General features: G+C 44.6%; 1 protein-coding gene across 12 annotated transcripts in view; it reads left to right on the top strand.

The window, feature by feature from the left end:
• The window catches only part of PHF21A (PHD finger protein 21A), a 164,007-nt gene extending 137,084 nt beyond the window's left edge, over positions 1-26,923 (top strand). For 8 of the 12 annotated variants that reach the window (XM_074336295.1, XM_074336287.1, XM_074336286.1 and 5 more), the window contains 9 exons: positions 3,824-3,922; positions 7,319-7,370; positions 8,118-8,197; positions 8,681-8,741; positions 11,258-11,421; positions 17,107-17,262; positions 20,274-20,349; positions 20,775-20,878; positions 22,071-26,923. In XM_074336295.1, the coding sequence (XP_074192396.1) occupies positions 3,824-3,922; positions 7,319-7,370; positions 8,118-8,197; positions 8,681-8,741; positions 11,258-11,421; positions 17,107-17,262; positions 20,274-20,349; positions 20,775-20,878; positions 22,071-22,328 (1,050 nt within the window). In that variant the 3' untranslated portion in view covers positions 22,329-26,923. Of the gene's footprint in view, positions 1-3,823; positions 3,923-7,318; positions 7,371-8,117; positions 8,198-8,680; positions 8,742-11,162; positions 11,186-11,257; positions 11,422-17,106; positions 17,263-20,273; positions 20,350-20,774; positions 20,879-22,070 lie in introns of all 12 variants that reach the window. The other 4 variants (XM_074336291.1, XM_074336292.1, XM_074336290.1 and 1 more) reach the window with 1 other exon arrangement.
• Positions 26,924-27,077: the final 154 nt, after the last annotated feature.

Raw genomic sequence — 27,077 nt, 5'->3', positions numbered from 1 at the left:
CAATATCCTCTGAAAACGGTGTACTTTCAAGATGAGAATATAACCTTACGTGTTACCCTCAAATCCCAGTCTTCCCTCTTAGTAAACTTGTGCTGGCGACTCCTCACCCTCCATTTAGTACTGATGTTATCATAGGGAAAATACAGCCAAGGGACCAAACAGTGGGTTTTGCTTTGCCTTCAGTGCAAGTTTATTTAACCTTGATTGATGAAACTATTTGGACATGTATTTAATTGCAAGTACCTGACTTTGATTATTCATGCGGTCATGTCTCAGAAAGTGGAATTTGGAATTTAGGGTATAAATGGTTTACTTAGTTCTAGTCTTGTCCAGAGTTTTTTTATTTCTATCTTTATAGTACCAAAAGAACAAGATTTACAAATTCAAATAGCCATGGGTGTGAAGCTGGAAATATAAATGAGTAAAGCAGCCTGGACTTTTTATTTTTCCATTTTCAATGGGAACATGAGTACAAGAAATATCCCTCTTTTATTCTTAATTCCTCTTTGAAGGAGTAAGACATGCATGATGAAACTGATAATTTGGCCTTGGTGTCAAGGAGACAGTAGCAAGTAGAAGAGACTGTGATAAACTGCAAAGTAATATACTCCATCCCAACGATAGCCAATTTTTATCATACGGAAACTTTTTCAAGAAAAGCCAGAAATCCAGATATTTTGAGAAATCACCTAGTTTTTAAAGGTATCTCTTTAAACACCATGTAGGCAAAAATATATATATACAGAAGGGTCAAAAAAATTATTCACATTTTAAGAAAGGAAAAAACTATTAAAATTGCAGTACTCAATATATACCAATAACAAAAGATGAATACAAGTCACATTTCAGTTCTACAATGACAAGAGGTGCTCAAAGTGGTTACTATCAGTGTCCAGACACTTGTGATTACGGCAAACTACTGCTTGAGTGACGTTGACCAAAGTGTCCACTTGTATATATATTTTTGGCACCCCCAGTATATATCTGCAAGGAAGCTTCACCTCTGCATAAGGATTTATAATCTCTGATAGAGACCAAACTTTTAGCTTAATCCATTTATTTTGTTTCCCAACCTAATTTTTTAAAATGAGATGAAATTCACATCACATAAAATTAACAATGTAGAAGTGAACAACTTGAAGCAGAACGACATATAAGGAAAACAATTTTACCCTAGACTAGTTGATATACAGACATACACCATAGGAACTCAACTCTAATTTACATCAATTAGCCTGTAGTAAAATTGATTGAAGTCACAGTTCCAAGAACCTATCGATAAGATTAAGTGAGGACTTACTATATGCATCTTTAGATGCTTTCATCAGACTCCACCTGGAAAGCCACTTCAGCCGAAGGTGGCCAAAATGAAAGTCAGCCTGTGAACCAGTCCTCAGAGAACCACCAAACAGGCCAAGTTTCTGAGAACAAGGTCCACATGGCTGCCCCTGGCACCAGCAAGCCACGCCAGGAACACAGGTTGTCATCCCCACAGCCTCTGCCCAGCTAGGGAATGGGTTTTATAGGTACGTAAGGAAAAATGCTTTCTTGATGAAGTCTAGCAGCCTCTTTGTTCAGTTAAGTGCCCCCTTAGTTGCACTAAGTTTCTTGTTAGATTCCGGAGTTCTAAAAAGTCGATTCTGTTTTTGCCAGCCTAACGGTAGCTTCAGGAGAAGGACTGATTCTTAGAACTCCCTGTTCTGCCATTTCTGGGACGTCACTCCCCCACCCTGAGGTTTTTTTGTGTGTCTTAAGCTGCTTAAAACAACAAACATGTATGATCTCACAGTTTCGGAGGATCACAAATCAGGTTGCATCTTAACTGCGCAGTTCTGCCTCAAGGTCCCTCACGAGTTTGCGTTCAAATGAGTTGGCCAGGTCTGCAGTCCCAAGGCCCCACTGGGTCTGGATAACCCACTTCCACACTCAGTCTCGTGGGTGTTGGCAGGCCTTACTTCTCCCTGGCTGTTTGTTGGCAGGAGGTTCAGTTCCTCACCACATCGGCCTCTCTGTGGTGCTGTTCACAACATGGCAGCTGGTGTCCCCCAGAGTGACAGGTCCATGAGAGACAAACAGCTCCCTAATGTTTTGATTGTTTTATTATTATTTTGGATGTTTTTCGTGTTCTTTATCCAACCCTGAGATAATTGTACTCTTCTGCGTGAAAGAGAAAAGTGGAACCCTGGGTAATTCCTTAGTGGAGAGGAATTGATTTGCCCTTCCCCAGAGGCATTACCACTGCGTGCATTACTCAGCCTTAGAGATGGAAGTAAGCGACCCCAAGGACATGCACACGACCTTGGGACTGGAGCAGCAAACCCTTACCGTTGACCTTCTCATCTCCCTCCTCCCTCAGACTCCCATCCATCCACATTCAGAGAGCTATGAAAATAAGCTTTCTGGACACCCAAGACCTTAAAAATGTCACTATAAACTACTTCCTCATTGTGTTCCCTTTTGGAGTGTTTGGTGGTTTGTTTTATGAAGTAAATGTGTCCTTTTTGGTTCAGAAATGTGTGTGTGAGAGAGAGAGGAGACACGAATGGTTCTTCTGGTAGCTCATATTCCCCACTCAGAAGAGGAGCATTGCTTTACAGTAAACCTGCTCTATGTGAGCCACTGTACCAGGCTCCAAGGGGTGTAAAACTGCTCTCGAGTAGCTTATAGTACAGAGGAGGAAATAGGACAAGACACTGGTGTAAAAAAAAAAAATCCAAGGCAGCATTTGTGCCCCCAAACAGTTGGTTGACACACTATTGATAAGGCAGATGCCTTACATTTTCTAAAGTAATCATATGAGAAGCAGAAGGAAAATATGGAAGGAGCCAGGAAAGAAAGCAAAAGATCTTTGTGATTGTTAGTTTTTCAGATCTAGTAAAATATTTCTCAACTTAATGATTTTTGAGAACTTTTGATGTCCTGCCTGGAGGACCAGAACCTTTCCTTTGACTCCCACTCATCAATAATCAGTTTCACTCTCGTTGATGTAACTACTTGTTGTTGCCCATACGAAAGGACCATTAGTGTCTGCTTTTTTTAATTTTGAAAAAGTAAATTAGGTTTGTGTTTACAGTTTTATTTCCACCTTTCTAATATCATTTCAGTATTTACAGAGGACTTCATAAAATGACTAACCATTGGGTCATGATAAGAATAGTAATGCAAGCCCAGTCTGCCAATTTGTTAGCTGCCCTTTGTGTTTGAAGATGGTAATGCTATTGGTGTTTCTCTTGTCTGAATGGATGCATCTGGAAGATGAGGTTGCAGGTAATAAGGATGTCAGCCTCTTGCAAGATGACCTTTCCTTGGCAATTGCATCTCTGCTCTAATGGATGAGGCAGACAGGTTTTAAATATCCCAAATGAGGGTAGCTCTGCAACCTCTTAGATTATGATTGGAAATGTTCTGAAATAGAAGAGTGTGGATGTAAGATTTTTTTGGACATTATTCAGATCTTAAGCATGCTGTGGACTGGAGCTTGACCCATATATAATAAGAGTGGGCTTGCTTCTGGAAAACTGCCCCTACATTTTAAAATACATCAAAATTAGTGCAGCCTATGCTTCATTTTTATCCATAGGCACTAAATCATGGATTTTTCTTTTTGTATAAACTGCTGTATTTATAGATTTCATATCCACTCTAGTTATGCAAGTTAATCATTTCACCTGGGGCCTTACAGTGTACTTTTCTCTCCTTCACCATGTTTCCAGTTTTAGTATGTTCTTTTCATTCTTGTTGACTGCAGTCAAACTGTGTTTGTTGTCATTCTTTTTGTAATAAAAAGTAAATTCTGAGCTTGCGTGTAATGTTCCTCTCGTAGATGATTAAAGCCCACACAGACACAGATGAGAAACAAACCGAGAGCCGTACCGTCACTCCGCCTGCTGCACCCAAACCAAAACGGGAGGAGAACCCTCAGGTAAGCCCAGCCCCCTGAAGGCAGCGCAGTCTGTGAGACCTGACTTGTTCCCGCCCATCAGGAGAGACACTTGCTCCCCGAACCACTTCACAGTGGTACCTCAGTTTTCGAACATCTCTGTTGACGAACATTTCAGTTTATGAACACTGTAAATTTTATGGATCTATGGTATCATTAGATAGTAAAATTCATGCTAAATTTGCAGTATTAGGGGTTGATTTTAAAGGTCTGAAATGGAGTTATCCATTTTGCATTACTTTCTGTGGGGAAACCATGCTTTGGTTTTCGAACATTTCAGAACTCGAACGGGCTTCCAGAATGGATTATGTTCGAAAACTGAGGTACCACTGTATTTTTCTTTTGCTTCCTCATTACTCAGTAATGTTATTGCCAAGTCAGGTTGGCCTAGAGCAGATTATGAGTGTGGCCTTGAGTGTCCATGAGCTGGCATGCAGGTATTTCGTACACCTGTTACAAATTTGAAATGTAAGATTAATGATCATTTCCCCAGATATCCTGTTGCATTCCTAATGATCATTATGTTTTGTTTGTCTTAGCCAACCTTTATAAGATGCTCAGTTCACTCAGCGAAGGTCTGTTATGTTGTCAGTGACAGTAGTTACATGTGCTTTTCTGTTACTACCCTTGTGCTGCATTAGATCCCCAAATCCCAAATGAATCACTAGCTCAGAAGTAGTTCACTGAAGCATAAAAGTAGGGATGAAAATAGTAACATCTGTACTACAATTTAGGATAGAATTACAAACTTAAGTAGCAAACATGACTCAGATACAAATGCAGAATGTGAATTTGTATGTCCTTAGACAAGAGAATCTTTTAGTTTGATGCTTTTTCAAAGCAGCTATAAAAGAAAAATTGGACAGGTAATATGATGAATATCTGATAGTTGAATTTTATTAAACCCGTAATCCATTTCCTTCTATCCTCAGTGCATTCTTTGTAATGAAACGATGTCAAATAGTGGCGTGAAACCATCAAAGCTTCATGTCATTTTTTTTTTAAAGCAATGACTTATTATACAAGCGAAGATTTTTCTAAAACAAGTACAAATTATAATTCTTTCTGATATGAAATGGATTCTTTTCCATTTATTTCTAAGGAAGGGACCAAACCTTGAACCAACAAGAAGCACTAGATTGCTGAGAAACTTGTAAAATCATCCATAAAATTAATGACAAGTATTATGCCTGGAGGAGGAAGCATAGAGCAAACTATTAGTAAAATATCCTTATTTAAAAAAACTGAAGGATATCTTATGTCAGTGGCACAGTGTGGGCAAGGATGTGTAGTAGCAGATATTTCACCTTTTGTTGGACAGAACCACTGCCATAAAGAGGAGAAATTAGTTCTCGGCACAAATATGATGCATAGACGAGGCAAAAGTTCTTGACAACTTTTTAGTTTGTTTATCACTGAAATCTGTTCCACAGGAGAGGAGGGTTTTTTTGTTTGTTTGGTTTGTTTTATCTTGTTTGTCATTTAATAATTTCTTTTTTATTATCAGTTTCAGATGTACAAAACAATATAATAGTTAGTCATTTCACCCCTCACAAAATGGTAAACCCCCTCCCCAAATGGCAAACCCCCTCCCCCAATCTATTGCCCCTCTGACTTCATATATAGCTGTTACAATTCCATTGACTCTATTCCCTATGCTGTATTCCCTATCCCATGAGAATATATATTAAATTATAGTTGACATACAATATTATTCAGCTTCAGCTTCAGGTGTACAGTGCAGTGATCAGGCATCTACACCGTCCGTGAAGAGGTCTCCATAATAAGACATGTGCCCATCTGACACCCTACAAAATCTTTACATTATTGATTCTATTCCCCAAACTGCCTTTCATATCCCCGTGGCAATATGGTGGTTACCAATTTGTGCTGTCTAATCCCTTCCCCTTCTCCCTCATCCCCACCCTCCTTCCTTCTAGCAACCATCAGTTTTGTCTCTGTATCTCTGAGACTATTTCTGTTTATTTTGCTCATTTATTCAGTTCTTTAGATTCCACATATAAGTGAGATCATATGGTATTTGTCTTTCTCTAGCTGACTTATTTCAGCATCATGTAATAATACTTTTGTGAGCTTGATCTAGACTGGCAAAGGTGAGCTGGGTGTGAGTGGTCAAAACGGGTGCTGTTACCTGATTAAAAGAAAGTGCATCTGAATGTCAGTCCACGCGCCACTTCAACAGAGATCAGTTGGTAGACAGCCTTCTAATCTTGATTCAGTTTTGAAGGAATAGTGAAAATTACCAATGTAATTAATTGGCAACAACAACGGGCAGTGCGGAAAGTGGGCAAGTCCAAGAGTATGTTTCCTGAGCAAAGTACTCTGGCTGTCGGAGGGTAGGTGCCCACCTAAGTTTTGGAATAAGGAATGAAATAAAAACATTTCTTCAGGACTCTGAGGATATCCATAAAGGACATTTTTCTATGTTTTCAAGTGGTTTGCTCAAGGACTGTATTTTCATAAAACACTCAGTATCTTGAATAGCCTGAACCAATCACTTCAGGCCAAAATATCGTGATATTGAATGTTGAGGATAAGATGTCAGGAGTTTTAAAGACCAAGCTGTAGTATAAATAATTCTACAGGAGTCTGTCTCCTATCAGTTGGTAATGATCTTTACTCATCAGCGAAAGAAATTGATGATGCATTATTTGGCATGTACAACAGCCGTGCAGTGGTACAGCAGAAAATGAAGACATACTTGCCAGACCAGGTGCAACCGGAGAGCAAAGTAGGAGTCAGTTTGTTGCTCACTCCAACTTCAAGCATCCGATGTTCTGGCTTTGGGGTGCAACACCCTAATCAATTTCATCAGCGAGAAATTGTCCCATCATTTTTAAGCCCATGTTTGGTTGAAGACTCATGGTGTTAAACAGAACCACCTGCTACCATTCCTAACTCATTTAGCTTTGAATTAGCATTGTCTAGTCAGTGGTAGTGAAAATATAAGAAACCCTGACCTGTCATGACAAGTGAAGACCTAGTTGTGACAGGTGAAGTCCTTAGCATTTGGAGTTTCATGCGAGGCTCTTCATGTTTTTCGAATATGAAATCCTCTTCCCTCTAAGAGGATTGAAAGAAACTTGGGTCACTCAAGGTGCTGATTTCTGTCATCGAGAAAGTAGAAGATATAGGCCTTGGCCTTCTCTTGTGGTCCCTGTAAGACAGGAAAGCTGCAAAGTGGCTCCATAGCTGCTAAGAGTGGGGGGTGCCCTGCTCTTTGTTACCTGAGCATGGCCTCCTTCAGGCAAGCAGCCTGTGGGGCTGGCTTTCCCTTGGAGTCTTCAGTAGGAGCATGTGATTGGCTTTGTGAGAACCCAAACTGAAGTATACTCTTCTTTTATTTCCCTGCCACAGAAACTTGCCTTCATGGTGTCCCTAGGCTTGGTAACACATGACCATCTAGAAGGTAAGAGAAGATACTCGTGACGTTGCCTTGCTTCTGACCCAGAACTTTCTTCTTGAAATGGTTGGCGTCTGATTGTACAAAAATAAAATAGAAAACTGGAACACAAATAGAGTATAATTCGATCAGTGTGGACTTTATTTCCTTCAGAGTAAAAATTACTTTCCCTCCCCTTCTATCATTATGTATCCACACCACCGTCCTGCGGGAACCGTCCAGTTGCCTGGACTAAGGTGACATCTGTTCACTTAGGAGAACTCCCCCCCTCCCCCCATAGCATGAAGTAGCAAGTGCCCCTCTGGCGAGTCTTTGTCTATATTTTTCAGTCACTCTAGGTTATCAGAATCTTAAGAACAGTTACAAAGCTAGACCTGTCCTGATTACTTAATTCAAGAATGGTGAACTATGGTTACTCACTCTAGATCTATAAAGTTCATACACGCCTATATGACACTGATCTAGAAATAAATCAGGGCACCTTGTTCGTTAGTGTGGTCTGCCATTAAGCTCCCGGTCACAGAGAGCCACGCTGAGGGACCGCATGGTCCTGCTTTCTGAGAGGTGAGGGTAGTTGGTCCTACATATTTTTGCTCCCAGTAATGTCCTTCCCGCTGCAAAAGGCTGCAGTGAAACAAAGAGACTGGCCCCCTTTGTAATTCGTCATGGGAAAACTAATAGTTAAAACAATGAAATTATGTTTTTGAGGTTCTCCATACCTCTCTTCTAATTCACACCTTTTGCTTTCCCAAGAAATCCAAAGCAAGAGGCAAGAACGAAAAAGAAGAACAACAGCAAATCCTGTGTACAGTGGAGCGGTCTTTGAGCCAGAGGTATTCCTGGCCAGAACTTGGCCCTCCCTCACTGTTCGGTTTTATTTACGACGCGTTCAGCACCTCCCATGTGAAAACCTGCTCACGAGCAGGACCCTGACTGTACTTGGTCAGCTTTGCGAAATGATGGATTTTCCCCTGGCTGACCCCATTATTTCATTTTTCTTATTCACTACTTTCCCCTGAGTTTTTTTCCTAAGTGTCAACAGATACAAACCTACCTTAAAAATTTTAACTCACCCTGGCTTCAACACGACTGTCATCTGAGCAGAGGCAGACCTCTCTAGAATATTCTGTCAGAGCCAAGTACATATAATCAAACACATGAGCACTGAGGCCTCGGGGTACCCAGCACTAACAAGTGGGCGTGTTGACACTAACTAACTAGTGGGCATGCTATGCTTGGCCTTTAGCTTTTGCCAGTAGTAGTAGTCAGCACGCTATCCAACCAGTCACCTTTTCTTCTTCAATCAATCCTCAAAGCGCAAGAAGAGTGCAGTCACATACCTGAACAGTACAATGCATCCTGGGACCCGGAAGCGAGGTGAGTACCTTATTCTCGCTCTCCCTTGCTATTGCTGTTGCTTTCTTTGTTGTGTTTTTTTCCCTCTCCCTCCTCCCATTGTCCTAGAGCCTAACTCCTAGATCCCTTGAAAATAGTTGTATTGTGTTATTCTCTGAGAATGGGAGAGAAAGAGAGTGATATTTCTTATTAGAGTTCTGTATACTTAGTCAAAAGCTGCCTTTCCTGGGAGTCCAGCAAAGCTGACTCAGGGGAATGGCCTAACGCAGCATTTCGGCCCCAGGCCCAGCAGACCGCCCCTGAATAGCCCAGTGAACAGAACACGGCGTACGAGGAAGCATTTTAGCCTCCCTGAGCAGAACACAGCTCTGCTGTTGCCAAGGTGTTCTTAGTCCAGAAGACCCGAGCATGACTCTTAAGTTTCTGTGAGCCGAGGCTTTCCAGGAAGGAGGGAGGGAGCCATACCAAGGACTTAGAATGTATGAGAAGAGGGTATCTCCAGCAGTGAAAAAAAAGGTCACTGTCAAAACAGGCTCCTGAAAACAGAAATTCCTAAAGAGCTCCATCCCTGTATTTCCGACCTCCCCAGGGCAGGCGTTCCACCTACTCTTAGGCGGGGCCAAGATGCCAGCAGCCGCAGCTCTCACTGTGCAGGCCTAATAGGTCCTAATAGCTCAGAGTTTGAGCTCATAAACAAGGTTCTGAAATTGTTCTTTGATGTCAGTAATACATCCCAAGGTCCCTTTCTCCACATGATAATGTGTCCCTGAATTACAGTTCCAGGCTAGAAAGGTTGCCGAGTGAGTGGAGTAGCATACTAATTTTTGCGTATGCACACACAATCTCAGAGCTGTCGGAAGCTTAGGAGGTCATCCTGACCCTTTGTCTGCCTTGGGGAGGGCTGCAACTATGTCATTCCCACCTCCTCCCCCAAGGAGATAGCATACCCACCCGTATGACCCATTCTCATGTTGCCTCAGCCCGTGCTTCAAATAGTCACAAATACTTAGCTGGGAAACCCTAAGTCATTGTTTCATATCAATTCCTGGGCCACAGTAATCCATGTCATGGGTTATTCTTTGTTTTGTTTGGGGTGATTTTTAGTGACTTCTGACACAGTTCTCCGAAAGGAGCGCCCAACCAGGAGCCCCAGTTAATTGGCCTGCTGGTGGGCAGTATCTAAGAGGACAGGCGTTAAATGAGCCAGAAAGACCTTGGCATCTCTTGCCAAGGTCAGAGAATGAAAACCTGCATTCACAATGCCTAGGATATGCCTTCTGTGGGTGAACAAAGAATGTTCATCTTCCACTTCTCCTTCTCACAGCACTGAAGTCCCTAGAAAAGACAAACCAGTACGATCTGTGTTTGTTCTGCAGACAATGCCCGTGTAACACAGATAGGTAATGTTTGGGTAATGTCGGACAGAATCAGGACTCCGGTGCATAATTTTGATATAAATTATAGCTGTTGGCAAAGTCTTGATCCTACATAGCATCCACCGGTGCTCGCAGGGGGGTGTGTGCCTCTCTGGCTCTCCCTTTTCCTGTGGTGTTCTTAGGCAGGCACTTCCGTTCACTCCCGGCTCAGAATCTATGACCCGGCCCTTAGGAGACAAGGAGCCTGACGTAGGCATATCCGGCAAGAGAGGTTGGCTTGGGGTTTCCACACCCATTAGGGCTCATTACAGACCGTCTCTCGCCAGGAGGTTTGATTCAAAATGCTCTTGCTCGGATCGGGTCTCAGCAGTGTTGCAGATGGCGGCCTTTCCTGAGACTTTGGAACAGCCCCCGTTCTTAGACATGCAGCTCACCAGAATGTTGGTGATAGAAAGCAAGGGGACAATTCTCCATCAGCTGGGGAGGGCACCTGAGTCCAAACCTACGTAAATTCGTATTTAAGCGCAGGACGTCTTCTTAGCCCTTAGGGTCCAACTCCTCCCAGAACATAATCTCTCACTAGCTCTACCAGCAAAGGGTAAGAATAGTTAACTTGAATTTTGTCTCCTTTCTCCACCCTCACAAGCAGTGAAACGACCAAAATGTAGGCAGCAGAGAAAAGGAAAAGCAGAAATCCTAAAGAAATCCGTTTGTGGGAACAGAGATTCATTAATATTATTGTGAGAATGATGGGTGCAGAGAAACATTAGAGAACAAATACGCAAAAGGCAGGGAAAAATAAAATAAATTCTTGGCCTTGGCTCCCAGTGCGCTTTGGTTCCCGTAATAGAAATCTCAAATTGTGATAGTCCAGGAATGTCACTGTTATCTGCCCAAGGCAAGATGCCCCAGCACCTCCCGTCATCCTCCAAGGCTCTCTTACCCTCCCTTCTTTTGAGACCCATGCAGTTGTTTCTAATGACATTTAAATCTTTGCTTCTCTTCCTCCCTTTGGGACTGTTGTATTAACCTTCTGTCTGCGACCTCACTTCCTTTTCCATGCTAGCCAATGAGGAACACTGGCCAAAGGTATGTAAGACCATCTTCCCCCTTTCTTTCCCTCCCCGTTTTCCCCTTTTGTTCCCTTCTCTTGGTATATAGGTCGTCCTCCAAAATACAATGCAGTGCTGGGGTTTGGAGCCCTTACCCCAACATCCCCCCCATCCAGTCATCCTGACTCCCCTGAAAATGAAAAGACAGAGACCACATTCACTTTCCCTGCACCTGTTCAGCCTGTGTCCCTGCCCAGCCCCACCTCCACAGACGTAAGTAACTTGGGAAAAGCTCACTTATTCTGAGAGCTTAAACTGGGGAAACCGTTATCCTGTCGTCTCCTTACCAGCTGCATCTCCTTGACTAACCCGGGAACAGCAGTCGGCCCTACAGGACACTTTTTGCCAGGAAGGCAGCTTTCTGCTGGGGCCCCACGTTCTGCTGTGTCCTTGAGACTCGGGTTAAACACAACATCAGAAGGCTCAGTCAGAGTTTTCAGAGTCTGGATTTGATGTGAATGAGTTCTCAGGAAGGGGGGTGGGGTTGGGGCGTCAGCTCATGTAATTGAAAGGTGCGTAGTTTCGCTCATCAGTGTTTTGGAGGTGGGGAAAATGAACAAGGTGTACATTGCCCTAGCAGTTCTTTCCTGCCTCAAGTAGAATTCAAGAAGTGGAAAACTTTTCTTTAAAGTATCTGTATTTAGCAGAGTTTGTCAGAAACAGATTCCTGAGAAAATGTCAGACACTTACTAGTCCTTTACCCAGACACTGCAGGAGTAGCCACCAGTGCCCTACGTTTTTAAATGAGCGTTTACAAAGCAGTGAATTCACTCAAATACTTATTGAGTGCTACTTTGCTGAGCAAGCACTATTCTTAAGGCTGTGGACAGAACAGCCTCCCTGCCCTCAAGGAGCTCATATTGCATGGCCAGAGGCAGGTGATAAGCAAATGAACAGACAGGTCAGGTAGCGATAAGTGCTGTGAAAAACAGTGGGACAGAATAAGGAGCATAAGGAAGTTGCTCTTTTATGAAGAGGGGCGAGAGAACGCCTCTCTGATAGAAAGGGGAGTATGTGGGGGGAAGAGCATTCCATGCAGAGGGAACAGCAGTGCAAAAGCCCTGAGGTAGAAATGTACAGGGCATGGAAGAAAAGCAAGGGGGCCAGAATAGCTGGGGCAGTGAGCAGGCGAGAGTGGTGGGCAGGATCCGTCGTGCAAAGCCTTGTGGCTTTTACTCTAAGTGAAATGGGAGACCACCAGAGGTGTTTGAGGAGAAGAGGGACATAATTTTTTAGGTTTTTATTTTGAAATTTTTCAAATCTACAGAAAAGTTGTAGCAACAATACAAAGAACAAATGTATACCCTTCACCTAGATTCACCAGTTACCATTTTGCCACCAATGCTTCTCCCCTCTACACACACACACGCACACACCCTGATATAACCACAGTGCAGTTTTCAAGTTGAGGAAATTTAGTATAAAATATTGCTATATAATATACAGTTGATATTTGGATTTCTCCAATAATTGCCTTCGTAGCATTTTTTTTTCTGCTCCAGGATCCAATGTAAGATCACTTCTTGACATTTATTGTCACGGTATTATCTCTTTAGTGTCTTTATTGTCACGGGACGGTTTCTCAACCTTTCTTTGTATTTCATGACATTGCCGTTTTTAAAAAGATAGGCCAGTTGCTAGTATGTAGAGTGTCCGTCCATTTCAATGCCCTTGATTGTTTCCTCAAGAATAGATTCGAGGTATGCATTTTTATGGCAGCACTAAATAAGTGATGAAGTGTCCTCAGGACATCACAACAGGAGGCTTGTGTTGTCAGGCTTTCCCGTTGTTGGCGATGTTAACTTTTCATCTCTTAAAAGAGATTCCATCAAATTTCTCCACTTGTAAAGGTGCCTATTTCTTCTGATGGAGATCGCTTTGAGTCTGTATAAATCTCCAGTTCCCCCAACAAACTGTTACCCCGTGGTTTTAGCATCCTTTGACGGTCCTTGCCTGCGTTTATTATTTTAAGATGTTTACAAACTCGATTTGGATTTTGTGTGTGAATGATGGAGAAGCGCCTGTGGAGAGGATAGAAGGGAAGCAGGGAGACCAGACAGGAGGCTGTCGCAGTTGTCCAGGCAGAGCCGATGCTGGCTGGCGTGGCCCAAAGGACCGTACGGGCAGAGATGGAGAAAGGAGATCAAACCTAGTCTGCATCGGTTTTGAAGAGCCAGCAGGATTAGATGATGCAGTATGAGAAAAAGAATAGTCAAAGGTGAAGCCAGGGTTTTTGGCCTAAAGAGCTAGAAGGATGAAGCTGCCGTTGACTGAGGTGATAGGAGCGGGTTTGGGGAGGGAAACCAAGAGGTTTGGTTTGTCCATGTGCCATTTCTTTTGTGAATTACAGAGCTCCTCTTTAGGATCATCTTCAGGTAAAATGTCTCTTGAATTTAAAGGTTCTCAGTATTTATTAGGTTGGTGCAAAAGTAATTGTAGTTTTTGCAATTACCGTTAACCTTTTAAACAGCAATTACTTTTGCACCAAACTAACACTAATGGTCCACGTCTCTCCAGAGAGCAAAAGAATACCAGGTGCATAGCCTGAGTTAAAATTCGCAAACAAAGGAAGTGTTAAAAAGCAAACAAAGGAAGTGTCATCTTTGGAGGACCTTGGTAGAAGAGGTCTGTTCTCTGGCAGGTTTCCTTCCTTGGACATAGATGGTGGCTTGCCCTCAAGATTCAGCATTTTACCTAGCTTCCCCGACATTTGGCATTAGTAATTGAGTCAGGTGTTCTACCTGTCTTGTTAGTCAGCAGCAGGAGTTCCTGTTAGAAACCTTGTTTGCTGCCATCAAAGGTTGTCCCAACTTTTCCTCGGGTGAAGCATTACCAAAGGGCGTGACAGCTCATAGCTTCCTGGTCGGGCCCCCCCAGGGTGCTGCACAGTGCTGGGAACAGATGATTTGGTGGTGCTGCGTGTGAGTCTCTCCTAAACTGGGGTTTTATTTTTTGTGATTTTCAGCTGAGGGGGTTTAGAAAATGGTTTTCTTGAAAGGATCCACTCAGATTAAATCACAAACTGAAAGCTTCCGCCAGGTTTTGTCTTAAAATGCAAACACTCTTCTTTTCAGAAATCTAAAGGCAAAGGGAAGCTTTTCTAAAACCACTAAATACATTGAGAACTTCCTAGGTTAAACCTAGTGGAAGGGATTTTTTTTTTAAAGATAATTGATTTCTACTTTTACAGTATTCCTACAGTGGCAGTGATTAAAATCAGCACACAGGGCTCTGTATATTTGCTGCTGGGTGGTGTAAACCCCAACAACATTAATTAAGCAATAACAGTTGAGAGGCAGGCATTTCCTGGAGATCAATAACCATCTAGAAGGCGGTGGTAATACAAGACCCAGCCAGACACTGATGCTCAGGATGTACCTTGTTGCCAGTAGCATCATTTTTATGAGCAGGGAAGATATGTTGATACAGTTATAAAATCGTTTAGGCAAAGTTGCAATGGATATAATCAGGGTGTGTCTAAAAAAACATGTCCTCAGCTCCTAGCAAAGAATCATGGGTCCGCCATCTTTCAACGTACCATTTGGTTTATGGTAATAATTTGGTCAGTCACCAAAGCCTAAGCTTTTTGACCTGATGCAGCACCTCCATAGGACTTCCTCTGCTCTGTTTAAGCAAAGAACCAATTCTGTGTGGATGAAATACATATCTTGTCATTTTATATTCATTTCTATGGGCAGTAGTTCTCAAGTAGGGTCTGGAGATCCCTGAGACTCTTTTAGGGGCTCCACAAAATCAAAATTATTTTCACAATAATACTAAAACATTCTTTTTCATTTTCATTCTCATTTTCCCAAGAGTGAACAGTGGAGTTTTCCAGATACTACATGATGTGATGATGTCATCACTGAGGGCTAGTGGAGAGTACACATATGTCTTCTGGGGTTTTAAATTGTTTTAATACACTATTTTTATAACCTGTGATTCTATAATTACTTAAAATTTAAAAAATTTTTAAACTTCTAATACAGTAGATACTGATATGTATAACTCACATAATAAAAGCTCTTTGAGGTCCTCAGTAATTTTAAGAATGTAATAGGTTCCTGACACCATAAAGACGAAGTAAACTGCTGTTAAAGGGTCTGTAAAGAGGATAGGAAGTTTTCTTTCCTTTAGCAACTTGAAAGAAATCATTTAATTTTTATGTTATATTCTCTCCACCTTCCACTTCTTGATGTTCTCCTGACTCAGGAGCAAAGGAAAGTGAGAACTCTTTACCCAACAAATCCCTCTGAATAAGATAGTCAGTGTGTCTTATTTATTTCATCACTGATAATTTTGTCTGTGATTTCATGTAAAACACTCTCTGAAACCATACAATTTTTATAAACCTCGTGAAGATGCAGACTTAGAACATGGAGCTAGGGTTCAAGAAAGACTCGCTCTCTAGAGAAGAGCGTCCCTCAGCCTGATTTTAAGATTAAAAGAAGAAAGTCATGATTCATTGAAGGATGAAACCTTAACCTCTTTCAGTGCCTGGAAGTTGAATTGTTCAGCTGCCTTCTCACGCAGTATTTTTGTACATGTACCAAGTACCTTTCTTTGCTGTCCAAAGATGACATTTTCTTACTAAGAAAGGTTAAAATCCATCCACACTCTGATTATCTTACATCTTTTTACAGCTGGTTTTCTAGGCTGCTGGATACTCTAGTGAATTATAGGGAAAGCTTCCTTTCCTATAGAGAGAAATTGTAGGTCTGGGAAGCTGTTCCTTCAGCTGTGGTGGTTGAGGGGTTATATCACAGAAAGGGAAAAATTGAGCATTGCTGTCTGTATCGTTGCTTCCTGTGCGTATTTCTGAGTTAGGCTTTTTGGCAGAATAGTCTCGAAATCGAAAACAACACATTGGAGGTGAAAAGCGGTCTGTCTGCACCAAGCTGTGGCCCTGCCTCTGCTGGCTCACCTCTGACATGTCCCTTCAGTCTTCCCTTCCCTGGTGTCTTTGTCACAGGCATTAATCCCATTCAGAGAACAGGCCAGGGATTGACTTGCTGAAAAATACCTCTTGAATACCTCTTTTTTTTTTTTTTCACTGTTGTCCTCTGCAAATTTTAAGTAGATCAGCTTTGTGTTTTTTTTCTGATTGTGCCTTCTGTTCAGAGGGCTCCAGCAGACTTAACCTGAGTACTAGAAATCACTGATGAGGGTGGGGGAGATAGGCAAAGCGCACTGGGGCTGCTCTTCTTTTCCCATCTGGTGAAGTGTTTTACAGGGAGGAATAAAGCCTCCTGGAATAGAATGGTCCATTGAACAGCAAATGCCAAATACTGGTTTTAAGAGAGAACATTGTCAGCTGTTGCTGTGGCTGTTTAAATTCTTCATATTAGAAAGCTCATATGAGTTTAATTTGCTCCTGACTTAATCTTTTCCCATTTGAACTTTCACTATATTTTTTCTCCCTGAGCAAGCAAAGAGTTTAGCAAAATTCCATTTCTTGTCTGTTTCCTTTCCCAATCCTTCTAAAGTCCCTCCAAAAATGATAGGTAATGAGAATTGTTTGTATCATATTATAGAACACTTTGATGAATGGATTTCAATGTCTTTAAACTTTCTGATTTGTGGGTTGGACTCTGCCAAAACGTAATAAATGCTGAGCTATCACCTGTAAAATTAATTTTGGCCTAGGTGATTACAGAGCTTCCCTATAAAGTCTATTTTAAAATTAAGAATACTTCCCCTGCCCAGGGAACCGCAGCTGTATGGGGCAGGTGGGGGCTTGTACCATTGGTAATTATGACTTTTCTTGACTACTCTTATAACATGTTAGAAGGGGCACAGCTGCTTGTCCTAAAACATTTACAGGTATCCAGAATGTGCATGTAACATTTACATTTTACCTTTTTGTCCTTTCTCTTACCTTTTCTCTCACTTTCATAGGGTGATATCCATGAGGATTTTTGCAGCGTTTGTAGAAAAAGTGGTCAGTTGCTGATGTGTGACACGTGTTCCCGTGTGTATCATCTGGACTGCTTAGACCCTCCTCTGAAAACCATCCCCAAGGGCATGTGGATCTGTCCCAGGTGTCAGGACCAGGTACTGTGGGGACTCAGGCAGAGTGCAGGCCAAGGAAGAGAAAGAACACAGTCGGGAGGACTGCCTTTCCCCTCTGATCTGGGGAAATGGCAGAGTCTCTTCCCTTTCCCAGTAGTTCTCCAGGCCACATCTGCCCTGTTCACAGCACAACACTTAAAACCGCACAGCATCCAGTGCCTTGGAGGTTCTCTGTCGTATGCATGAGGCTGTGACTCTGTGTATAGGTGGAGAGACCCTAACTGCCTCCCTTTATTTGAAATGACTTATCATTACCTTGACCCTTAAAAGTCCATAAGACCTTCTGCTTTATTCTCTTAAGAATGGTCCAAATGCAATATATGGTTTTGAAACTTTTTTGAAAATAAAATGTTTAAATGAAAGTGCTCAATTGATTGTTTAATTCAGATAACAAGTTTCACTTTTAACCCGTGTTTTCATCAGGATCAGAGAATTAAGTGTAAAGTGCTATCTTAATATTTCAGGACTTAAAAGGCAAACATAGAGTCATGTGCTGCTTGAAGACGGGGCTACATTCTGAGAAATGTGCCGTGAGGTGGTTCCGTCGCTATGCCAACATCATAGAGTGCACGCACCTCACACACACCTAGCTGGTCCAGCCCCTGCACACCCAGGCTGTGTGGTGGAGCCTATTGCTCCTGGGCTGCAGGCCTGTGCAGCACGTTACTGTGCAAAACAACACGGGATTAAATCAGCACAAGAGAAAATGATACGATCAAGAGCCAGAGTAAACACGAGATGTAGGGGACGGCTGCCGGTAACAGGGCATCCTGTTGTACAGCAAACTTTTTGTTTTTAATAAGTAGAAAGAATATACACTCCAATGTATATAAAAAGTATATAGTATGGTAAATACATAAACCAGTAACAGTCATTTATTGTCAAGTACTATGTACTGCACACAATTGTATGTGCTATACTTTTGTATGACTGGACAACACAGTAGGTTTGTTTGCACCAGCATCACTACAAGCATGAACAGTGTGTCACACTGTAATGTTAGGACAGCTACTTCACTAGGCAATAGGAGTTTCTCAGCTCCTTTATTATCTTATGGGACCATCATTATACGAGATGTGATCAAGCAGTACGGTGAATGTTTAAATAAAAGAAATTAGGGGCAGCCGGTTAGAGCGCAGTGCTCTTAACAAGGTTGCCGGTTCATTCCCTGCACGGGCCACTGTGAGCTGCGCCCTCCACAACTAGATTGAAGCAACTACTTGACTTTGAGCTGATAGGTCCTGGAAAAACACACTTAAAATAAATAAAAGTTAAGAAAATTATTACAGTAAAATACACATTGCCATTAATCCCCCTCAAAACACTCCCCCTCACTTCAAACACACTTATCCCATCATTCTTGCCACTTTCTGAATCAGTTCTGGAAGTCCTCTTTCATGAGTGTCTTTAGTTGTGTTGTTGTGGCTGCCTCGATGTCCTGAATCAATTCAAAACATTTCCCTTTCATGGTCATTTTGACTTTGGGGAAGAGCCAGAAGTCACATGGTGCCAGATTCAATGAATAAGGTGGATGAGGACACACCGTAATGTTTTTATTTGACAGAAGTTGCCATTCCAGAAGCGATGTATGATACAGAGCCTTTCCATTGTGATCAAGAAATATGGTGAATGGTACTCTGAGTGCCATCCAGTGGAAAGGCCGAGTCTTCAATACAGGAAGCAGCTCATCAAACCTCGGTAACAATGTGTGACAAGTTTCAACTTGTTCAGTGCAATCAGTTGGGTGTGAGCTACGGTTGAGAGAAGGTGTATTTTAAAGGGTGCCATACGTCATCCTCCATCATGACAACATTCCGTGTCACACATCGCTTCTGGTACAGCAATTTCTGTCAAATAAAAACATTATGGTGTGCCCTCATCCACCTTATTCATCAGATCTGGCATCGTGCGACTTCTGGCTCTTCCCCAAAGTCAAAATGATTCAGGAGATTGAGGCAGCCACGACAGCACAACTAAAGACATTCACGAAAGAGGACTTCCAGGACTGCTTCAGAAAGTGGCAAGAGCAATGGGATAAGTGTGTTCAAAGCAATGGGGAGTCTTTTGAAGGGGATTAATGGCAATTGGCAATGTGTCTTTTACTGTAGTAATTTTTTAAATTTAAACATTCGCCATATTTTTTATCACACCCTCGTATAAGTGGTCTGTCATTGACCAAAACGTTATGTGGCGCATTAATTGTCCCAGCCTCTTCCCTCCTCCTCTGCTTAGTTTCTGATTTCTTATTCTGAACTATCCATGTATCTTTATATTTTTATTATAAGCAGTCTTTTTGGAAATAGGCAAAGTGTAAATAATAGATAAATGAGCTCAGTAGCTGAGCAGAGTTTGGGATGCTGCTCAGTTCCTTGGAATCCTGATTTGAGAGAATTCTGGTTTTCCCCTTTTATTCTCAGTCCTCTTCCTAGCGTCTCCCTGATGTAATTAGTAGAGACAGTTCTCTCTATGTTCTCTTTCAGTTGCTGCCTTGTGACCCTCTCTGATCATTTTCCACACGGGGTCTAGATTATACTTTAGAATTTGGAACTGACATTTAATTTCCTTGTTCGGGCTGCCTTTGAGGGACATAAAAAGCTCAAATTGAGACCGGCAGCCCATGTCAGATCAAGGACGAAACTTTCAGTGGCTGCTGCCATCACGCAGACTCGCAGCTTATGCTGGTGGTTCTGGCTGTGGCGAGGTGGTGGGGGTCACGTGGCACATATGGAAAGATAGGAACGTCCAGCCAAGTCGCAGCCTCTTTCTAAGCCAGGGCTTAGGTGGCTTGGCTCCTCCTGCGTTGTCCCTCCCTCTCTCAGGCTCATACCTGGAACTTTATAGTCCAGAACTAGAGACCAGGGTTTTGCAATACTGCCACCGAAATCATTCCTGGATTTTGTCTGCCCGTAGCTACAGACACCATTGCCTGATATTACACAGGGGACGTGTATGTATTCCTCCTTCTCAAGGTAAAATTCTAACAATCTTTTCAGATGCTGAAGAAGGAAGAAGCAATTCCATGGCCTGGAACTTTAGCAATTGTTCATTCCTATATTGCCTACAAAGCAGGTAAAGAATTATCCGTGCCCCCTTTTGTGTAATCCTCCCTTATTTAAAAAAAAAAAAAAGAAGAAGAAGTACTGGAAGGTAGTATTTGCTTTGTTTTCAAAAGGAAATTTAAAAATGACAAGTTTTTATTGAATGAAGTAGAAAGTTGTGTAGCTATTTCTTGGGGAGGAAAACGGAGAAGTAGATCTGGTTTATGTAAAGCCAGGCTCAAGCCACTGACAACTTTTTTAGTGTAGCTACACATGTAAAGGGAAACTCCAGGTGGGCAGGTCGGTGCACTGGCTGTGGGGCTCAGCTGTGGGGCTCAGGGAGCTGTGGGGTTCTGGGGGAGCTTTGGAGAAAATATTTTCTTGGGTGGAAATCATTGTGAACACAGTGGCCTTTTCAAAGAACTTATTGTTACAAACAGTTTCTTATTTTTTCAGCAAAAGAAGAAGAGAAACAGAAGTTACTTAAATGGAGTTCAGATTTAAAACAAGAAAGAGAACAACTAGAGCAGAAGGTGAAACAGCTCAGCAATTCTATAAGTGTAAGTAAACCTCATGCCGTCAAGGATAGATACAGAAATACAGAACTTTGCACATACAAAGCAGTACATGTGGCTCCCAGGGGCTATCCGGGTCCTTCAGCTTATTAACACCATTAACTTGGGCAGATGCAAAGTTTGTCACCAGTTAGAGCTGGCCCTCGGGTACAGGTGCCTTTGCCAAGCTTGCAGCATCCTCTTGGCTTTGATCTGAGAGGATTTTCAGTCTCCAGGCAGAAGAGAGGAGCGGCTACAACAGTGTAGCCACCACCCCCATGTGCTCCTGAGCGTGTTTGGCAGCAGCCCGTGCTGGGCACTCGTAGACCAGGTCCCCGCCTGTGATTCCTTCTAGTTGCCTGAGCCGGTAGGTCTGTCTGCAGGACCCTTCCTTCCTGCCTACACTATGCTGATCACATTTCCAGGTTTTTCTAACCAGCCTGTGGAAGGGGGGTTTGTAGAGACAAGTATTGGAAGGAAATACTGCCCAGCCGGCCCTGTCCAGGTGGGAAAGAGGCTTGTATTTGCACCAGGGATTCGGAGGCTCCTCCCGACAGAAGCAAGTTCTCCGTTGTCCCTTGTTGGAATGAGGTGACCTCAGCCTTCACGGGCACCAGCTGGTGTCCTCCCCACCATACTAGCGGTGGCATGCAGCTTTCACATCTCTTACCCTGCCTAGAACAGAAACCAACCGGTGTGGAGGCCGAGGGCAAAAGATGACCAGTGACCGAGCAGAAGAGGTTCTGTGGGCGGAGGTCTTTGATTCTCCTTAGTGGCTGTCCCGCCCCGGGCCCTCCCTCTGAATTCTTGCTGACCGAGTGAGCGTCAGGAGGCCCTCCATTGAATCCAGGTGGCTCGGGCTCGTTTTCTGCCCTGGACGGCTCAGTCCAGTCCAGACTATGTTAGCGCCCATCAGCCCGGCGGACGCATACCACAGCCTGCCCAAAGCAGCTTCAGCACAGCTGTGGGAGCTTTGTTTTTAAAATGACTTTTATTCCGTGGTATTAGAGTGGTCGTTCACCTTTGGCTTTAAGTCCTAGTGTCACGTACAGTTGGCTTCTGAACTGCTCACTCGCCCCCTCTCCTGCCTCTTGGGCTTCCTTGTAGCGCCCCCTCCAGAGGGGCAGCACACTAGCCGGCTGCCGGGCTGTCAGAAACAGCGCAGGCTCAGTGCTGCCGCCCCTCTCGTTTGCTGCAGAAATGCATGGAGATGAAGAACACCATCCTGGCCCGGCAGAAGGAGATGCACAGCTCCCTGGAGAAGGTGAAACAGCTGATCCGCCTCATCCACGGCATTGACCTCTCCAAACCTGTAGACTCTGAGGCCACTGTGGGGGCCATGTCCAATGGCCCGGACTGCACCCCCCCTGCCAACGCCACCACCTCCACACCGGCCCCCTCCCCCTCCTCTCAGAGCTGCACAGCGAACTGTAACCAGGGGGAAGAGACTAAATAACAGAGCCCTGCTAGGAGAAGCCACGGGATCCCGGCGGCAAGGAGAGCAAAACACTGAAGACTCTAGAAAAGCAAAGCCGGATTTCTTCTGGAAAGTACAGAATTCTTTTGGTTCTTTGGTTCCAGAGAGAGAGAAGATGCTTGTGCCAGGTGGCACCAGAGTTTGCCAATTGATCCTTCTTATTCTGTGTGTACATGCAAAGATTGGACCATGTTACATGAAATAGTGCCAGCTGGAGGTTCTTTGCCAGCACCATGCCAAGTGAAATAATATATTTACTCTCTCTATTATACACCAGTGTGTGCCTGCAGCAGCCTCCACAGCCACGATGGGTTTGTTTTTGTTTTGTTGGGTGGGAGCAGGGACGGGTGGAGGGAGGAGAGCAGGTTTCAGATCCTTATTTGCCGAGCCGTTTGTATAGGTAGAGAAGACAAGTCCAAAGAGTGTGTGGGCTTTCCTGTTTCTCAACTTTCACTACTATAAAACCAAAAAAAGGAAATCGAGATTTAACCAACCCCAGTGCCCAGAGGAGGGATGGGGAGGGAATGGGGGGGAGCCGGGGTGGGAAAAGTATATCAAATAAGCAGTATTTCTTATTGTCTGGGGTGGGACACGGTGCACGGAGAGGTGGACACCAAGGACAGCCATCAGATCCTTCTCCCGAGCACTCCGCGTCCCCGCGTGGGCGCCCCACCACTCCCACACTTCCTTCCCTGCTTTGGCAAATTGGTGCGCGTCCCCGATGGTCCGGTTCCTTCCCTCTCCGAGAACAAGCAGAGCCAAGCTCAGCCCGGCCCTTGCCCAGGGCAGGGAAGAAGGGTGTGTGTGTGTCGAGGAAGGAAACAAGGTGGATCAGTGATTTTACTTGAAAACAAGCTCCATCCCTTTTCTATATTTATAAAAAGAGAAGATCCTGAGCAAAGCAGCACGCGACCCAGGTGTGTGTGAATTGAATGGAGACATTTCTTTTTTCCTTTTTTTAAATTTTTGTTTTCGTTCTTTTTTCTTTCAAAAAAGTTTTATTTTGTTGTTTATTTTACTTTTTTGGTAACAAAAACTAAAATAAGGAATAGAAAAGCTGTTTTTCAGGCTGACAGTCCAATTAAGGGTAGTCGAGACCTTGCATGGTAGAATAGGAATCATAGTGTCAGTGAGGTCCAGTGAGTCTGTGTGAGTCCTTGTGTCATCGTTCGGGGCACTGTTTTTTTATGCAAGGGCAAAAAATCTTTGTATCTGGGGATAAAAAACAACAACAGCAACTTTTTTTTAAATTAAAAAGGAAAATAAAAGATATTGAGGTCTTCCTAGTGTTACTTAAATTAAGATCAAGGTAAGAAACATTGTAAAAAATACAAAAGTGCTATTTGTTTCCTAAAAACAGTGATTTCTATTAAAAAGGTGTCAGAACTGGAGAAAATGCTGTGTAGTTATAATTTTTTAGCACAGAACCTGCTGATCATGATGACATTTTGCTGTGTTTGTGTCTCAAGACTGGTGAGCTAGTCTCCGTGATTTGTGTCCTCAGAAGGCAGCCCCGCCGGGCAGGGGTGGGGCTCTCCCGCCATTCTGCCCTCCTCAGAAAAGTCTGCCCTCGCTGCTTGGTGCAGGGCCGGGCTCCAGTGTTTGAAGCCCAGATGGAGTGTGAATGGTATCAGGGCCCCACCCATTGTCCCCTGGGATTTTGCTAGAGCAAAAGGCTGGTGCCTAAATAAGATCCCTTCCTTTGGTGCTGCTCTTGGTCTTTCAGCCACCAGCATTTTGAGTGCCTGGGGGACAACTCGGAAGGAAATGGCCAGTGAAACTCATTGGTGCCCATGCACCCTGGCCTTCCTGGGAGGGTGCAGGGGGCAGGCTGGCTGCATCAGACCTTGGTGCTTAGAAAGAAGGAAGGAATGAGATGTCTTGAGGGTACAGGGTGTCTCGGAGACAGACAGCCCCTTTGTATCTGTCTTGCCATTGAAGAGAGTTCTGAATCTCCAGCCCCTTTCTCGGCCTGCTGGTTCCAGGCACCCAAGATGGAGTTTACTCCACTTTTCCCACCCACACGATTCCTGGGTGACCCGTGGCTGGAATCGCTGTGCCTGCCTTGGCTTGGCCGGTCTCCCTCTTGAGAAAACCAGGGTTCTGAAAGGCTTGGACCATTTCTATCATCTTGCCTTGTAGGAAATACATTTGTCAGGTGTGTGCTCCCACTGGAGTCCTTTGCCCATTGCACACCTGGCCTACAGGAGGGAGACAGGGGCCCTCCCAGAGCAGCTTCCCCAAGCCCACCCCATGCCTCCTAGTGGCCAGAGTCTAGGAGGGGCAGAAAAGGTCCCATTAGTTTCTCCCTCACCGAGTTAGACCCAGAGAGACAAAGGTGGATCCTGAAAGCAAATGCAACAGAACCACCTCTGAGGTTAAATGTGTCTCATCTCTACCAACTGTTTTCATTCATCTTCCCAGGGAGATTATGAAAGGAGATTAAGAGCGGCTGCACAGGCCTCAGAGTCGGGCCGGCTGCAAGGTTGCCTGAGGGGACAGAGAGGAGCTCCCTTTCCTCGTACAGAAACCAAGGTGCTATGTCTAGTCAGGGAGCTTTGGAGATGCCTGGACTGGTTGGACAAATAGTTGGCAGAGGTTCCGAGCCGCGCGGCAGATTGTAGGCCCTGTCTCAGCTCTCCCTTTCGACTTGTCTGGGCCCAGAGGCTGGGAGTTGCCACACAAAACTATCACTAGAGGCCTTTGCTCAGAAAGGGGCTGCCTGAGGGTTCTCGGGGGTGGGGACACGGGTAGGACTTGACCAGTGTTTTGCCTGCGGCTGAGCAGTCCTACTCTGACCTAGCCTAAGGTTGGGGTATGGATTCTTCCTGAAATTCAGCTATGAGCTGTTTGGGAGTCAGCTAGTATGGAGTACAAAATGCACCCTGCCCCAAACCCACATCTGGACTCAAATTACAGAACACCCCTTACTACAAAGAAAAGGCCCTAGTAAACCCTCTCCTTTTCCTTTACTGTCCTGACAAAGACCCTCCCTCTGTCCCCTGACACCTGTGGATGCTTATGACCACGTGAGACATACACTCATAACCGCCCCACCTCCTCTCCGTCCTTCCTCCTGCTGCTCTTTCCCACGCCCAAGTTTAGCCGCAGGCTGACATATGTGAGACCAACTGGCTGCAAAGCCAGTGACTGCAGAGTCCTGTCAGAGGCCAGGCAGCTGAGGGGCTGGGACCAGGAAGCAGGAAGCCGCCCACCAGGCCCTGGATCAGGGGGCCGGCCCACTGTCAGTCCCAAGGCTCAGGCACGTGCCCTGGAGGCAGTGAGGTCATGTTGCTGTCATCTTCCCTGCTCCGCTCACATTCTTGCCAATGTGGCCTGCAGGTCCTTTTCCTTTCAGGGAGCCTGCCGGGTCTTGTCTCACCTCTGCTGAGCTCATCCCAAGTTCTGCTTCCTTATCAGGCCCTCTGGGGCATGCCTACTGGTTGTGCCTGGTAGGGAGGCCTGTGTGGGGCCTGCATCGGCCACGGCAGCCTCCAGCTGGCACCATCTGAGTGCCCGGTTTCCCTACAAGGCACTGCCTCCCTGTCTCTACTGCTTCTTGGCTCCGGCTCAGCAGGCGGAACGAAGGGGCGCAGTTGCTCCCCCCACACCTCTCCCCTGAGGGTGACTGTTTCCGGCTCACCTGTCTGTGTGTGTAGTTGCCTCTCTGGCTGGCCGTCTCAGACACTTCCTTTCTTGGGCCCAGCAGAGCCTCCTTGGACCCCCCACTCCCAACTCACAACACACTCTTAAGTGGTTTCCTCCCTTTTAGGGTGCGGTCTTTCTTATTTATCCAAAGGGCTTAATAGGAGACTTTTACCCCAGGGGCAAAAGGTTCTTCGGGGTAGTAGGATGGATGGTGGCCCAGGTACGTTTTCCAAGCCCTGGGTTCTCCAGATTCCAAGGCTTCTGTTGGATGGAGGCAACCCTGCTCTGTGTAAATGACTGTGGGCCTCACCCACCCCTCAGCTGGGCACCCTTGGCAGGAAACAGGAGGCCCATTCTCACCGACTTACAGCCATCCTCAGCATCAGCACCTCATGGAGAAGGGAGGGGGTGGCCCCTGAGAAGATTCCTCTGTCCCTCCCACAAATGAAGGAATGGAAACCTGGAGTTACCCACTTCAGAGAGCCAGGGCGGAATTCTTAAAAACAGCCCTTGTAAAGGGAGAGCTGGGCTCACAAATCCCACTTGGCTCCCCCTTTCCACAAGGCCCTTCTTGAACCCTGAGGATCTACCATCCCCCACAGCAGCCTTTGGCCCCTGCCCCTCCCTCCAGTGTCGTCGGGTCTCCAGCCCAGGGTAAGCTGCAGTCACGCAGGACAGGCCGGGCAGCCAGAGGGCAGCCCGCTCTGAGCAGAAAAGAGCCAGCCAGCCCCCAGCCTGTCTCTTGTCCACGCCCTTTGTGATTTCAGTCTTGGTAGAACTTGTATTTGGAGTTTTGTGCTTCAAAGTTTTTGTTTTTGTTTGTTTGATTTTTGTTTTGAGGGGGTGGGGGGGGATACAGAGCAGCTGATCAATTTGTATTTATTTATTTTAACATTTTACTAAATAAAGCCAAATAAAGTCTCTCAGTCTCCTGGTGTTGGGTTCGGGCCAGGGAGGGTGGGCAAAACACACTCCAGTCCAGACTTCTGGGGGAGGGCGGGCGGGCCCGGGTCCTCCTGTGACTCCGTGATATTCAGCACCTCCCCAGACCCACAGATGCTCTCATGCCCCAAACCAAGA

The sequence above is a fragment of the Rhinolophus sinicus genome, linkage group LG06, assembly GCF_036562045.2.
Source record: "Rhinolophus sinicus isolate RSC01 linkage group LG06, ASM3656204v1, whole genome shotgun sequence".
In the NCBI taxonomy this organism is placed as follows: domain Eukaryota; kingdom Metazoa; phylum Chordata; class Mammalia; order Chiroptera; family Rhinolophidae; genus Rhinolophus; species Rhinolophus sinicus.
Note: the sequence above shows the minus strand (reverse complement) of the source record. Positions and strands in the feature narration are given on the sequence as shown.